Source organism: Lagenorhynchus albirostris, chromosome 4 (genome assembly GCF_949774975.1).
Source record: "Lagenorhynchus albirostris chromosome 4, mLagAlb1.1, whole genome shotgun sequence".
NCBI classification, from domain to species: Eukaryota; Metazoa; Chordata; class Mammalia; order Artiodactyla; family Delphinidae; genus Lagenorhynchus; species Lagenorhynchus albirostris.
In genome coordinates, this window is record NC_083098.1 from 118,651,709 (window position 1) to 118,668,658 (window position 16,950).

Genomic DNA, 16,950 nt, shown 5'->3' on the forward strand with positions numbered 1-16,950 from the left:
ATATGGACGGGCTTTGATCTGCACAGAGGCGCTGGGGCCTCCAAGAGGCTGAATCTTCCAGTGGTTTTCAAGGTTGCAGCAAGCAACCTCCTGCCTGAACACGCCAAGAGAGCAGACCTGCCTGAATCGGACAGGCTTGGGCAGCCTTATGGGGCTACTTCTGGAGAATTCTAGATTCTGCCCACTGGGGAGAAAAGTCCCCAGTGCCGCCAAGCATTGGGAAAATAACAGCGTTTCAATACCAACATGAGTCAGGACCTTGCAATCCTGGCTTAAATGTGTTGCAGATATGGCTTGACCCTGATTTATGGGACCAGTTTCTTTAATTTAACCAGTTGCTTTAGGAGATGTTTACTACAATGTAGTTTGGGGTTTGGATTTCCGGTGAAGTGTGTCTGATGTCAAGACTTTTGCCTGCTCAACATAAAACCAAAATGCCATTCTTAAGATCTCCCTAATCCCCCTCAACCCTGCCATGGGTGTGTTCCCACTGTCTATCTCTTTAGTGCTAGAATAACTTTTGTTTCACTTTTTATTTATTTATGGCTGTGTTGGGTCTTTGTTGCTGTAGGCGGGCTTTCTCTAGTTGCGGTGCGCGGGCTTCTCATTGCAGTGGCTTCTCTTGTTGTGGAGCACAGGCTCTAGGCGCACAGGCTCAGTAGTTGTGGCGCACTGACTTAGTTGCTCCGCGGCATGTGGGATCTTCCCGGACCAGGGCTTGAACCCGTGTCCCCTGCATTGGCAGGTGGAGTCTTAACCACTGTGCTACCAGGGAAGTCCCCCCTTTTTGTAAAGTGTAATTCAGGAGGAAGGGAAATCTGGGGCTTATTTTTCCCCCTTCTGCTAGCCCTGACTTTTCAGTGTCTGAGGATGAAGCAGGTAACTTGGTGATTCAGCAGGTTTGTGGAGATTCTCGGATGCTCTGCACAGGTGTACCTAACTGGTCTCTTTAGCTATGGGTTCTGCCATGACTCGAGGATGTTTATAACTGGCATGTTACAACTGGCATTCAAGAAAACACTGTAACTGCACTGATGCTTGTTTTGCTTAAATATTGCGTACCAGCGTACAGAGGCCTTTGGTTCATTGGAAGACTGGGACCTAACACTTCACACTGATTGTCAGCACAAAATAGAGTATCATTGCTTTATCAGCTCTCACTTGAGTGAGTACGCACCACAGGCCAAACCCTGTGGTGCATTCTTAGCAAAATCTCTTTTGGTTGGTGAGGGGTCTCAGACACAAAGAATTGGGTCTTGTATACAAATAGAAAAGGGACAGAAGAACAAGTTAAGCTACAGGAGACAATGACTCACAGCACGAAAATAGGCTCTACTACCATCCCAAATCGATAGCAAAATATTTATTATCGAAAACAAAAAGATTGGACCACTAAACTTTCATCATAAAACTCTCACACAATTGTACTTTTCAGGATGGAAACATTTTTGGGGAAATAAGTGTCTATGAGACAGACATGGACCATGCACACACAACTCAAAGCACTCCTGAACTCTGGGAGGTGGTCTATTTGACCTTCTCCACTCTCCTAATAGCCCTCTTGAGTCAGCACGTGGCCAATCCAACGACTGTGTTAAAGATTCATTCATTGACCAAACTGGAAAAAAAAAAACAAAACCCTCAGAATGTGCTGGAGCTGACTTAGTTATGTCTGAGGAGAGGCTATTCTCTCCTAATAAAGATAGCAACCTGAGCTTGTCTCTCCCAGGTAACCCAGCAGTCTGGGAACCAGGCCAGACTTCTGGAACTTTATACTCCAGTGTAGTTGACTCCAGGCGCTTTGTTATTCTTATGTGAATTTTTATCTTATGATAAAGATACCATGTCTGATTAAAAACAAAAATTCTGTGGGTCTCCTAGAAGTGTTCTTCCATTCAGTTCTACAGAAACCCCACTCAGTAAAGTTTTAGACTCAGAGCTACATTAGTAGAGAGAAATGAGAGGGATGTATTCAATTTTTTCTTTCCCCTTCAGCAACATATACAGCTGTATTGTCCCTGCCCCCTCATTTTGATAGTGGAGTATGGTTAGAAGGATGGGAGTAAGTTACCTGGAATAATCACCTCAGTACATTGTTTTAACTTGGTACATTGGCGTGATATTGAATATGAATATAGTAGTGGCTCTTTTTTCATGAGCACAACTAGAAGGTGCAGATAAAACCTCTTGCTCTATGAATAGAGCATTTCTCACTAGAAAGGTTTTCACTGCAAACTCAGACTTGGGTTGATGCTCAGACCTTGTTTATCAAATTGCATGTATTTATGTATGAAGATTTGGTTAAAAAAATTTTTTTTTAAATCCAGGAATGTTTTCACCAAACTGCAATTGGAATGCAGTGGAAAATCTTCAATAGAAAGATAATCTATTGCAGCATAGTGGGGCAGCTATAAAAACCTGCCTGCCCAAGTTTTTCTGGAATGTTAAGTGACAGCAGGATTCTCTGTGTGGCAGTCAGTTCTCTGATAGGCTTCAGATTTGCCATGGGCTAGTGGTCCAGCCTCGTATCTTGATATAATTAAGCAGTTAAGCTGAGATGTTAAAAACATTATACTGAACCTGTAATACCAGAATTTAGATTTTTTTTTACAGGTGTTTTCTTTTTCCCTCCCATGATAATCATCGGAAATGCCTTTAGATATATTTACCTAATTTTAAAACTATTTATTAGACATTCAATCTGTAAACAAAAATTCTAAATTATCTCACAAGGGAACACAAGTATGAACCTGTATCAAGATGAAAGTGCTTTGGAAGCATCATTTAGGGTCTATTTAAGGTCTATGCTCATTTCCTTATTCTAACCTGCATTAAAGGATCACTGATAAATCAATGGATTAAATAATTAAATTAAATCAACCAGAGTTGAGTTTAACTGAAGGGCCAGTTAGAGCTTAAGTCAACTGTTATTTGGCCTTTTCCTCATTTTAATTATTCTGCTTTTTTTCTAAGAAAAAAAGCTTATTGCACAGTATCATGTATTTTCAAAGCTCAAAATAACATTATTTGCATCTTAGGTCCTGCTATAACTAATAGATCCTTATCTTTTCAGCTCGTGTCAGTTTTTGCCCTAAAAATAATACATTGCTCCATCAATTCATCTATGAACCAACGTCAAGACATCATAGACTGTTCACAATAATTTAACACAGGTGTAACAGCTTCCCTTCCCTGCATACCCCGCCCCCCCGCCCTCCACCCCATCAGTCATGACTTGGTTTGCACGGATTCTTTGTTCATGGTTCAGACCATTCACACAGAATGGAATAAAATTTTATTCTTTTCAATTCCACACATAAACGAGATGCTGAGAAAGCCCTTGTCATCTCTGACAGAGAAGCAGAGCAGCTCTGTTTCATGAATGACAGCACAATTAAAGCTAAAATAATATAAAAATAATTTGAAAAATCCCTTTTCTGTACACTCTCAAATAAAGCAAGAAAGATAAACAACAGCTTCTTTTTCTGCTAGCCAGAAAATGTGTTTCTATTCATTTGAGCTTTGAAGTTCGGTGGACCCCTCATCTGTGTGCCTATACGTGTGGTTATGCGTGTCTAATCTATGCAGTGTAGTGGCCCCTAATTTTTTCATCTAGTTTGTCTAATCATTAAGCTACTTAACCAATGAGAATACTATTATATCACATTGAACAACTTGACATAATTGCTTCTTTGAAATACTAGGAATGTTTACACATTTATTTGGCTTGAAAAGGACTGAAATATTACAGATATTATATTATCTAGCTTTTTTTTTTTTTAAGAATATGGCTCTTAATAAATCGATTTTCTGAGTTCCAGAGCAAAAGTCCCTTTTAAAAAAATTTCTGAAGCTGACTTGAAGCAGGAAGAATGTCTTCTGATTTGGCCAAAAATATGGTGAGTATTTTATATCATTTAAAATTTGAAGAATAAGTCTATAAGGGGCCCTTTGTTGTCAACTGTTCCAGCCAAACTTGCCATGAAGTGTGTTTGTCAAAGTATCTCCACTCGACCAGCAGAGGGCACTTTAAACACCTCTGCATTGCCTCAGGGAGCAAATGCAGATGATGCAGAAACACAGTGTTTACCCAAGATCAAGAAGAGCCCTGCAGGTTGTTTGAAATTCACAAAAATATAGAAAATATGGACTGTACCACAGGGTTTCATTTGAAAGTTATGAATATGTGTGAAGTCACCGAGGGAGGGGTGTACTTATTGTCTATTATATTGATCTTCGGCTCCTTTCCCACTGTCTTTTTCTCTTTCCCAGCTCAAGAACGGTACAGCGCTGCACCTTTTTACAGGTAGTAGAGAGTCGATTTTTCAAATCATTTGATTGAGCTGTATCTTTTTTATTCTGTATTTACTCCTCTGTTTGAAAGCCTGAGGCAACAGAACAAAGGATAATGCTTCCTACCTCATTTAGGGGTAGAAATTAAACTACCAGAAATGCTCTGAGATGGGGCTGCCCTTTTAGGAACTGGGCTGCATTATTTCCTTCCTCCCAGGAAGAACCCTGGAAAAATATTGTGCCCCGTTTTGGTTTTGGCAAACTCACTAGACTGAGGCTGTGCGATGAAGGGAAACAAGCCTTTCTCTTAGTTGAAATATAGTTGTTTATATCCATTTTCTCAGGAGGTGATTAAGACATCTTTTCTCATGGGGGCTACAACTGCCAACCTTTCTTAAAAAGGCTTTCATTTTTGCAAAAGCATTATTGTTCTAGATATACACCCTGTGTCTCTTCCATTTTTATCTTTTCTGTTGGCTCCAGTTTAGTGTCAAAAAAGATTAGAAAGGATTGTGTGTATGGGTTCGCACAGTCTTTTAAGTAAACTTCTTTGATCCTTAGAGAAATATAACACTTAGTAAATACATTTTTTTTTCATATACTGTTAATAGCTTTTGTTTGCCTTCTCTTTCTCTCTCTCTGCCTCTGGCCCACTTTTGTTCTCATTTGTCCTAGAGTTGACAGATAAAGAGGGAATGGGTCTTCCAGCAGCAGTCCTTTGAGATGGAGGTGTACTCAGTGAGTCCTCACCCAAAAAGGATCATAAACTTACTGGGTTAACTCAACCTAATTATCCCTAAGCTGCTTTGGGTTGTGTGTTTTCTCATGTCTTGTTTTGTTTTAGCTGCACCATATGTGATTCCTTGTGCCATTTTCTTTTGTCTATTATTTTTCTTGATGACCCTGAGCTATGGCTTCCTCCTCAGTTCCGACACTAGTCAGCCTTCGTTGTTTTCCTCATCTTGCCAATGTAGGCCTCAAAGAAGAAGTGGCAGAAGAGCACAAGATAGCTGAGGTACATGAGTGAGGACCAGAAGATGTTCTGAAAGTGAGAGTGACACTGGTCATGCTGCATCCAGTGGAAGACCAGGTAGTTAACGACACAGCCCATCAGCATCTGAGTGATCTGGGACAAGGTGATGAACATGGCAAACTTCCGGGAGACTCGGAAACCCGCTGCTCGCAAGGCATAGTAAGAGTACATCACGGAGTGCACGCCATAGTTCATAGTCATGAACCAACCACCCCCGGCAACCATGTCCTTGTAGGAGTACCAGGAGTACAGGAGCACAGTGATGTGGTGGTACCAGTGCAGGAAGATCAGCTTCTGCTTCCTCAGAATGATGAATATTGTATCTCCTGAAAGACAAAAAATTGGATATGAGCCTCTTGACCGTAACAAAATCATAATCTATATCTCTGCAAGAAGGTGGATGTCTTGAACAGGAACTTGAGAATGAGATGGACTGGGTTAGAATCCTGGACTGATATTTACTAGCTCAGTGACCCTGGGCAAGTTATTTATCCTATTTTCCCATTTCATCATCTGTAAAATGGGGATAATAATAGCTTGAAATTATCTGAGGATTAAATAGGATACGCAACATGCCCTCTTGGCACATGGTAAGCACTCAATAAATGTTACTTTCAGAAAGGTGTTTTGCACAAAATCATATTAATTTTTAATTTGGAAGGGACACTAGGTAACCGTGTTGTCCATTTCCAACTCAGCCATGCATTTTAGGAAATAAATATCACCTGGAAGAGTCAAATGATATTTATTAATCAAGAGAAACAAATTAGAATTCAAGTGCCCAGCAAAATGTTCTTAGGCCTCTCTGGAGTAGTAAAAAGGCACTTTTCTTTCGTCCGTGATAAAGGTACTCTTTAAAAACATATCTTTGTAAGCTCCCAATAAAGTGTGAAGCCTTGACATATGGAAGTTAGGAAAGTAAAATTTAAACAAAAGGCTATTCTGGGATGAGAGACAAGATGGCAGAGAGGAAGGACTTGAGCTCACCTCCTCTCACAAAAACACCAAAATCCCAACTAACTAACTAACTGCTGAACAATCATCGACAAAAAATACTTGAACCTACCAAAAAAGATATTCTTCACCCAAAGACAAAGAAGAAACCACAATGAGACGGTAGGAGGTGCGCTTTTGCAATATAATTTAATCCCACACCTACTGGGTGGGCGACCCGCAGACTGCAAAAGTATATTGCAGAGGTTCTCCCACAGGAGTGAGAGTTCTGAGCCCCACATCGGGCTCCCCAGCCTGGGGGTCTGGCATCAGGAGAATGAGCCACCAGAGCATTTGGCTTTGAAGGCCAGCAGGGCTTGAGTGCAGGAGCTCCACAGGACTGGGGGAAACAGAGACTCCATTCTTGGAGGGTGCACACAAGGTTTCACCTGCACTGGGACCCAGGGCAATACACTGATTTCATATGCGCTTGAGCCAGACCTACCTGCTGGTCTTGGAGAGTCTCCTGCAGGGACAAGGCTATGGTCACTACGTGGGCAAGGACACTGATGGCAGACACCCCAGAGAACACTCATTGGCATGAGCTCTCCCAGAGGCTGCCATTTTGGCACCAAGACCTGGCCCCACCCATCAGCAGACAGGGTGCCTAAAGTTGTACTGAGCTCACAGCCACCTCTAAACACACACCTTGACATGGTCCTGCCCACAACAGGGACAAGACCCAGCTCTACCCACCAGTGGACATGCACCAGTCCCTCCCACCAGGAAGCCTACACAAGTCCCTGGACCAACCTCACCCACCAGGGAGCAGACACTAGAACTAAGAATTACAATCTTGTAGCCTGAGGAACGGAGACCACAAACACAAAATGTTAGACAAAGTGAGATGGCAGAGAAATACGTTCCAGATGAAGGAATAAGATAAAACCCAGAAGAACTAAGTGAAATGGAGATAGACAATCTACCCAAAAAAGAATTCAGAGTAATGATAGTAAAGATGATCCAAGATCTTGGAATAACAATGGAGGCACAGACTGAGAGGATACAAAAAAATGTTTAATAAAGAGCTGGAAGCTTTAAAGAACTAACAAACAGAGATGAACAGTACAATAACTGAAAGGAAAAATACACTAGAAGGAATCGCTAGCAGAATAAATGAGGCAGAAGAATAAATGAAGTGGAAGACAGATTGGTGGAAATCACTGCTGTGGAACAGAATAAAGAAAGAAGAATGAAAAGAAATGAGGACAGTCCACGAGACCTCTGGGACAACATTAAATGCACCAACATTCACATTATAGGGGTCCCAGAAGGAGAAGAGAGAGAGAAAGGGCCTGAGAAATTATTTGAAGAGATTATAGCCTAAAACTTCCCTAACATAGGAAAGGAAACACTCAAGTCCAGGAAGTGCAGAGAGTCCCATACAGGATAATCCCAAGGAGGAACATGCTGAGACACATACTAGTCAAAGTGACAAAAATTAATGACAAAGAAAAAATATTAAAAGCAACAAGGGAAAAGCAACAAATAACATATAAGGGAATCCCCACAAGGTTATCAGCTGATCTTTCAACAGAAACTCTGCAGGCCAGAAGGGAGTGGCATGATATATTTAGTGATGAAAGGGAAAAAAACTACAACCAAGAATACTCTACCCAGCAAGGCTCTCATTCAGATTTGACGGAAAAATCAAAAGCTTTACAGACAAGCAAAAGCTAAGAGAATTCCGCACCACCAAACCAGCTTTACAACAAATGCTAAAGGAACTTCTCTAGGCGGAAAAGAAAAGGCAACAACTAGAAACAGGAAAATTACGAATGGGAAAGCTTGCTGGTAAAGGCAAAAACACAGTAAAGGTAGGAAATCATCCACACACAAATAAGATGTCAAAATGAGCAATCATGAGAAGGAGAGGAGAGTACAAATGCAGGATATTGGAAATGCATTTGTTTTAAGTTGCTGGTCTCTTAATTTCAATCTTGTCTATATATAGACAGCTATATCAAAACCTCATAGTAACTGAAAACCAAAAATCTGCAATGGATAAACACACACAAAAGAAAAAGCAATCCAAATACAACTCTAAAGATAGTCATCAAATCACAAGAGAAGGGAACCAAAAAATGAAGGGAAGAATAAAGACCTGCAAAAACAAATCCAAAACAACTGACAAGATGGCAATAAGAACATAATATTGATAACTACCTTAAAATGTAAATGGATTAAATGCTCCAACCAAAAGACACAGACTGGCTGAATGGATACAAAAATAAGACCCATATATATGCTGCCTATAAGAGACCCACTTCAGATTTAGGGACACATACAGACTGAAAGTTAGAGGATGGAAAAAGGTATTCCATGCAAATGGAAATCAAAAGAAAGTTGGAGTAGCAATACTCATATCAGACAAAATAGACTTTAAAATAAGGACCATTACAAGAGGAAAAGAAGGACACTACATAATGATCAAGGGATTAATCCAAGAAGAAGATATAACAATTATAAATATATATGCACCCAACATAGGAGCACCTCAATATATAAGGCAAATGCTAACAGCCATAAAAGGAGAAATTGACAGTAACACAGTAATAGTGGGGGACTTTAACACCCCACTTACATCAATGGACAGATCATCCAGAGAAAAATCAATAAGGAAACACAGGCCTTAAATAACACATTAGATCAGATGGACTTAATTGATATTTATAGAGCATTCTATCCAAAAGCAGCAGACTACACATTCTTCTCAAGTGCACATGGAACATTCTTCAGGACATATCACATGCTGGGCCACAAAGCAAGCCTCAGTAAATTTAAGAAAATTGAAATCATATCAAGCATCTTTTCTGACCACAATGCTATGAGATTAGAAATCAATTACAAGGAAAAAAAAACTGTAAGAAACACAAAAATGTGGAGGTTAAACAATATGTTACTAAACAACCAAGGGATCGCTGAAGAAATCAAAGAGGAAATAATAAAACTCCTAGAGACCACTGAAAGCAAAAACTCGATGATCCAAAACCTGTGGGATGCAGCAAAAGCAGTACTAAGAGGAGAGTTTATAGTGATACAGTCTTAACTGAGGAAACAAGAAAAATCTCAAACAACCTAACCTTACACCTATAGCAATTAGAGAAGGAAGAACAAACAAAACCCAAAGTTAGTAGAAGGAAAGAAATAATAAAGATGAGGGAAGAAATGAATGAAATAGAGATGCAGAAAACAATAGAAAAGATTGATGAAAGTAGAAGCTGACTCTTTGAAAAGATAAACAAAATTGATAAACCTTTTGCCAAACTCATCAAGGAAAAAAAGGGAGAGGGCTCAAATCAATAAAATTAGAAATAAAAAAGAAGTTACAATTGACAACACAGAAATACATAGGATCATAAGAGGCTATTACAAGCAACTATATGCCAATAAAATGGACAACCTAGAAGAAATGGACAAATTCTTAGAAAGGTACAAACTTCCAAGACTGAACCAGGAGGAAATAGAAAATATGAACAGACCGATCACAAGTAATGAAATTAAAACTGTGATTAAAATCTTCCAGCAAACAAAAGTTCAGGCCCAGATGGCTTTACAGGTGACTTCTATCAAACATTTAGAGAAGAGTTAACACCTATTCTTCTGAAACTATTCCAAAAAATTGCAGAGGAAGGAACACTCCCAAACTTATTCTATGAGGCCACCATCACCCTGATACCAAAAACCAGACAAAGATACCACACACACACACACACACACACACACACACACAAATTACAGGTCAATATCAATGATGAACATAGAAAAATCCTCAACAAAATATCAGCAAACCAAATCCAACAATACATTAAAAGGATCATACACAACATGATCAAGTGGGATTTATCCCAGGGATGCAAGGATTTTTCAATATTTGCAAATCTATCATTGTGATACACCACATTAATAAACTGAAGAATAAAAACCAAATGATCGGGCTTCCCTGGTGGCGCAGTGGTTGAGAGTCCACCTGCTGATGCAGGGGACACTGGTTTGTGCTGCGGTCTGGGAGGATCCCACATGCCGTGGAGCGGCTGGGCCCGTGAGCCATGGCCGCTGAGCCTGCACATCCGAAGCCTGTGCTCCGCAACGGAAGAGGCCACAGCAGTGAGAGGCCCGTGTACCACCAAAAAAAAAAAAAAAAAAAACAGATCATCATCTCAATAGAAAAAGCTTTTGACAAAGTTCAACACCCATTTATGATAAACTCTCCAGAATGTGGGCATAGAGGGAATACACCTCAACATAATAAAGGTCATATATAACAAACCCACAGCTAATATCATACTCAATGGTGAAAAGCTGAAATCATTTCCTCTAAGATCAGGAACAAGACAAGAATGTTCATTCTCACCACTTTTATTCAACAGAGTTTTGGAAGTCCTAGCCACGGCAACCAGAGGAAAAAAAAATAAAAGGAATACAAATTGGAAAAGAAGTAAAACTGTCACTGTTTGCAGATGACATGATACTATACATAGAAAATCCTAAAGATGCTACCAGAAAACTACTAGAGCTAATCAATAAATTTGGTAAAGTTGCAGGTTACAAAATTAATACACAGAAATTTGTTGCATTTGTATACACTAACAACAAAAGATCAGAAAGAGTAATACAGGAAACAATCCTATTTACCATCATATCAAAAAGAATAAAATACCTAGGAATAAACTTACCTAGGAGGCAAAAGACCTGTACTCCAAATACTATAAGATGCTGATGAAAGAAATTGAAGATGACACAAACAGATGGAAAGATATACCATGTCCTTGGATTGGAAGAATGAATATTGTGAAAATGACTGTACTATTGAATGCAATCTACAGATTCAATGCAATTCCTATTAAATTACCAATGGCATTTTTCATAGACCTAGACAAAAAGTCTTAAAATTTATATGGAGACACAAAAGACCCCAAATAGCCAAAGCAATCCTGACAAAGAAAAACGAAGCTGGAGGAATCAGGCTCCCTGACTTCAGACTATACTACAAGGCTACAGTCATCAAAGCAGTATGGTACTGGCACAAAAAATCAATGGAACAGGATAGAAAGCCCAGAAATAAAACCACGCACCTATGGTCAATTAATCTATGACAAACGATGCAAGAATATACAATGGGGAAGAGACAATCTCTTCAGTAAGTGGTGCTAGGAAAACTGGACAGCTACATGTAAAAGAATGACACTAGAACATTCTTTAACACCATACACAAAAATAAACTCAAAATGGATTAAAGACCTAAATATAAGACTGGATACTATAAAACTCTTAGAGGAAAACATAGGCAGAACACTCTTTGACATAAATCACAGCAAAATCTTTTTTTGATCCAGCTCCTAGAGTAATGTAAATAAAAACAAAAGTAAACAAATAGGACCTAATTAAACTTAAAAGCTTTTGCACAGCAAAGGAAACCACAAACAAAACGAGAAGACAACCCACAGAATGGGAGGAAATATTTGCAAATGAAGTGATTGACAGGGATTAATCTCCAAAATATACAAACAGCTCATGCAGCTCAATATCAAAATAACAGCCCAATCAAAATATGGGCAGTAGGTCTAAATAGACATTTCTCAAGAAGACATACTAATGTCCAAAAAACACATGAAAAAATGCTCAACATCACTATAAGTATTAGAGAAATGCAAGTCAAAACTACAATGAGGTATGATCTCACACTGATCAGAATGGCCATCATCAAAAAGTCTACAAACAATACCTTTTTTTTTAGATTCTACATGTAAGCAATATCATATGATATTTGTCTTTCTGTGTCTGACTTACTTCACTCAATATGACAATCTCTAGGTCCATCCATGTTGCTGCAAGTGGCATTATTTTGTACTTTTTTATGGCTGAGTAATATTCCATTGTATATATGGAACTTATTTACAAAACAGAAGTACATTCACAGATGTAGAAAACAAACTTATGGTTACCAGGGGATAAGAGGGTGAAGGGATAAATTGGGAGATTGGGATTGACATATACATACTACTATATATAAAATAAATAACTAATAAGGACCTGCTGTGTAGCACAGGGAACTCTACTCAATACTCTGTAATGGGCTATATGGGAAAAGAATATATAAAAAAAAAAGAGTGGAATATGTATATGTATAACTGATTCACTTTGCTGTACACCTGAAACTAACACTACATTGTAAATCAACTATACTCCAATAAAATTTTTATTAAAGTCTACAAACAATAAATGCTGGAGAGGGTATGGAGAAAAGGGAACCCTCCTACACTGTTGGTGGGAATGTAAATTGGTAGAGCCACCATGGAGAACAGTGTGGAGGTTCCTTAAAAAACTAAAAATAGAACTACCATATGATCCAGCAATCCCACTCCTGGGCATACATCCAGAAAAAAAATGTAATTTGAAAAGATACATGCACCCCAATGTTTATTGCAGCACTATTACTATTTACTATAGGCAAGACATGGAAGCAAAGTAAATGTCCATTGACAGAGGAATGGATAAAGAAGATGTGGTACATATATACAATTCTATATTAGTCATAAAAAAGAATGAAATAATGCCATTTGCAGCAACATGGATGGACCTAGAGATTATCATATTAAGTGAAGTAAGTCAGAGAAAGACAAATATCATATGGTATCACTTATATGTGGAATCTTAAAATGATACAAATGAACTTATTTACAAAACAAACAGACTTTGAAAACAAACTTATGGTTACCAAAGGGAAAAGGCAGGGGGAGGGATAAATTAGGAGTTTAGGATTAACAGATACACACTACTATATATAAAATAATCAACACGAACCTACTGTATAGCACAGGGAACTCGACTCAATACTCTGTAATAACTTATTTGGGAAAAGAACTTGAAAAAGAATGGATATGTGTATATTTATAAGTGAATCATTTTGCTGTACACTTGAAACTAACCCAACATTGTAAATCAGTTATACACTAATATAAAATAAAAATTAAATTAAAAAAAATTAAATAAACAAAAGGCAAAAATAGGACAAGAGAAAAAAAATTACCTTCTACTGTATTTACTGAAGAGGATAATAGGAATATTTTGGTACCAATGAATCAAGTGATAAAAAACTGAGAATGACACACATTTTTATGGAATTAACTTTGAAAAAGCTTTCCAGGATCTATCCAAAATTTTACTAATATTATCCCCCTTGAAGAAAAAGGCCACTGTTTTTTTCAGTCTAATGCTCTCCCATCTGAGCTATTTCGACTATCCAAAAGATCACTGTTTCTAAGGTAGAGAATTCATATTATAGAAGCAAGAATGGTGCTCAGTCAGGTAGATGTTATTAATCTGCAGTGATTCTCTTAAAAATCTAGGGGTTCTGAAAAATATACTTTAGAACACTTACGTAAAAATGGATAAAGAGCAAGCACAGTAACAAATACACCCGATGCCATTAATGAGTCCAAAAAAGAGAAAGCATCTGCCTGCATAAATCCTGTTTCTGTCCCATGTGAGACAGAAACAGGATTTATGCAGGCAGATGCTTCATTCTCTTTCCTATCTCTGTGGTTTTCAGATATGGGAAAAACCAATATCCGTCATGACCTTTGGTGAACTCGAACTTGACTTCTTTTTGTATAACAAGGAGATCTAGGTGGTCCCTCTTCTTATTCTGAAATTTAATTAAGCACAAGGGAACTTAGTACTTACCCTTGTCTTATCCCTCATACTTCAAGGATGCCCTAAAACATCTCATACAAAGGAAGGTCAGATAATGCTGGATCTTGGAAAGACTTTTAAGGTTCTGATGGCTGTGGTTGGAATAATACAGGTGGTGCCCTATTCCACTCAGCAGGAGCTATTAGTTTATTTCCCTACTGAACCGTTAAACATTATTACTTCTTATAGTGCAAAACAAAACTACAATGAGGTATCACTTCACACCAATCAGAATGACTATCATCAGGGAACCCTCCTACACTGTTGGTGCAAATGTAAATTGGTATAGCCATTATGGAGAACAATATGGAGGTTCCTCAAAAAAGTAAAAATAGGGACTTCCCTGGTGGCGCAGTGGATAAGACTCCACGCTCCCAGTGCAGGGGGCCCGGGTTCGATCCCTGGTCAGGGAACTGGATCACACATGCATGCCCCAACTAAGAGTTTGCATGCCACAACTAAGGAGCCTGCCTGCCACAACTAAGACCGGGCGCAACCGAATAAATAAATATTTAAAAAAAGAAAAAGTAAAAATAGAGCTACCATATGACCCAGGAATTTCGCTCCTGGGCATACATCCTGAAAGGACAAAATCTCTAATTCAAAAAGATACATGCACCCCAGTGTCGATAGCCGCACTATAAGCAACCCAAGTGTCCATCAACAGATGAAATGGGTAAAGAAGATGTGGTGTATATATGCAATGGCATATTACTCAGCCATAAAAAGGAATGAAATATTGCCATTTGCAACAACATGGATGGACCTAGAGAATACCACACTAAGTGAAGTCAGACAAAGACAAATATTATATGCTATCACTTACACGTGGAATCTAAAATATATACAAATGAATTCATTTACAAAACAAAAACAGACTCACAGACATACAAACTTATGGTCACCAAAGGGGAAAGTGGGGGCAGGGCGAGGGATAAGTTAGGTAAACAATAAAGATTTACTGTATAGCACAGGGAACTATATTCAATATCTTGTAATAACCTATAATGGAAAAAAAATCTAAAAAAAAAATCACTGAATCGCTTTGCTGTATACCTGAAACTAACACAAGACTGTAAATCAGCTCTTCTTCAATAAAAAATAAAGTCAGCTGCTACCTAGGGAATATGGAAAAAAAAAAAAAACCCTAACATTATTATTTGTTTAGAACAGAAAAGGGAAATTTCCAGCTGCTGCATTTCTGAACCTCTTATAAAATGTTCTTTGAAGTCCTCTTCTCTATTATGAGATGCCTAACATATTAAGCCTGTAAATGTCAGACAGACTAATAACGATCAATGGTGATAGTAACTCTCACTTGTATGCTTCAGGGACACAACTAGTGTTAGGAGACCTGGGGTCTACTTACTTATGTTAAACTGTGCTATTTTTGTGTGCTTGTCAAAGATCCACTACTTCTGTGTAATTACTACTCTGCGCCTCCCCTTCTTTCTATGGACTATAACGTAGACACAGTAGTTCCAGGCTACCTTTGTTCCCAGTGGAAGGAAGGTAGAAGTCCAAGGAATTGTACGTTAAAAACAAATTTATTCATTCGTAATTGAGATTTTTTTATGAGTCTCTAAGTATTAACTACAATAAATATAAATCCTGTACAATATTCAAACATATTGTAATAAAAGTTATTTGCCTTAAAGTAATGAGCATTTTATCCTTTTAAATTCTTTAGATTTAGTTTTAACTCTATCACCACTTTTATGTAAAACTTTATTGTCTACAGAACGATTTCAGTGTGGGAAGAGTGGTAGGGGACAAAACACAGACCATATTAGAATGGGCTAACGTAGAAGCTACACATCTGGAATTGAACATAGCTTTGTGTTTTTCCTGTCTGAGTCGGGGTGGTGGTCTCAGGCTTGATCTGAGACACACTAGGTGTTTCCATTTAATGTGGGGAGGTGGGGGCAAAGGACATGTCATGAGATCTTCAAAATGAAATTAATTTAGATACGCATAAGAATTTTTCTCAGAACAGATATGCAGGATGATAGATGGAGTAAAGAAGATGAGGATCTTCAGGTAATGGCCCTGAGCCTCTCAGGAGTAGCATTCCAATGCCATATCAAGATTACTGTCCCCAAGCAGGCCACCAACCCAGAGAGGGTAGTTTTCCTTGGGTGAGAGGAAGCTGGTGGGGTTCCAGAAAGAGCTCCCCAAGACCTCTCATGGTTCTTTTGATATCGCAGCTGAGAGGCTACAGTCACGCAACTCTGGCAGTTATGAATTATTTTTCCTCTGGGGAAAACCACTTAATAACCCATTTAATTTGTCATGAGCCAGTTACACCAAGAGGATGGCACATACAGGCCTGTCAAAAGCTACAGAGTGACCTAGAAATACAAACAAAAGATAGGGACTGTGGATGCAATGTTGGCCAACCAATCTTTCTTGGCCAAAGGTCCTGTTAGCATTATGGAAAGAATTTTGGCCAAGTGTAAGCAGTGGGACTTCTGACTCATGAACGTTTCGGCCGTGTCCCGTATCTTAGCTTCCTCTGGCTCATGTTCTTTGCAAGTCTCTCTAACCTTTGGTTCAGCTATTTTCCATCAAGAGCCAGCCTGCAGGCAGGACCTGGTGATCACATACCTAAGTGTTCCTCCTGAACTATGCCTTCTGCCCATGTGCTATTAAGCGTAGCCCTGTGTGCAGCTCTGGAGAAGTTCATGAGCATTTAGGAGCCACAGGGCATGCATGGCCACCGAGATGGGGAGCCTACTCTGTGTGTGGCTTGTTACAGATGGCTGTGCCCCTCTCTTCTGAGAGTTAGGTGGAGCTCTGCTGAGTCAGAGTTTCAAAAACAATGACAAGCTCAACTGAGCAAGGACCTAGACTCAGAGCAGATGTTTCCAAGTTCTAACAAAACAAAATCTCAGCAGGTTTTAATATAACTCAAACAGTAGTCACTCAAAGATTTT

At 38.9% G+C, this 16,950-nt stretch overlaps 1 protein-coding gene across 2 annotated transcripts in view; it reads right to left on the reverse strand.

The window, feature by feature from the left end:
- Positions 1 to 3,233: 3,233 nt before the first annotated feature.
- The window catches only part of ELOVL6 (ELOVL fatty acid elongase 6), a 134,228-nt gene continuing 120,511 nt past the window's right edge, over positions 3,234 to 16,950 (reverse strand). For both annotated transcript variants that reach the window (XM_060148595.1, XM_060148596.1), the window contains one exon: positions 3,234 to 5,652. In XM_060148595.1, the coding sequence (XP_060004578.1) occupies positions 5,228 to 5,652 (425 nt within the window). In that variant the 3' untranslated portion in view covers positions 3,234 to 5,227. The remainder of the gene's footprint in view (positions 5,653 to 16,950) is intronic.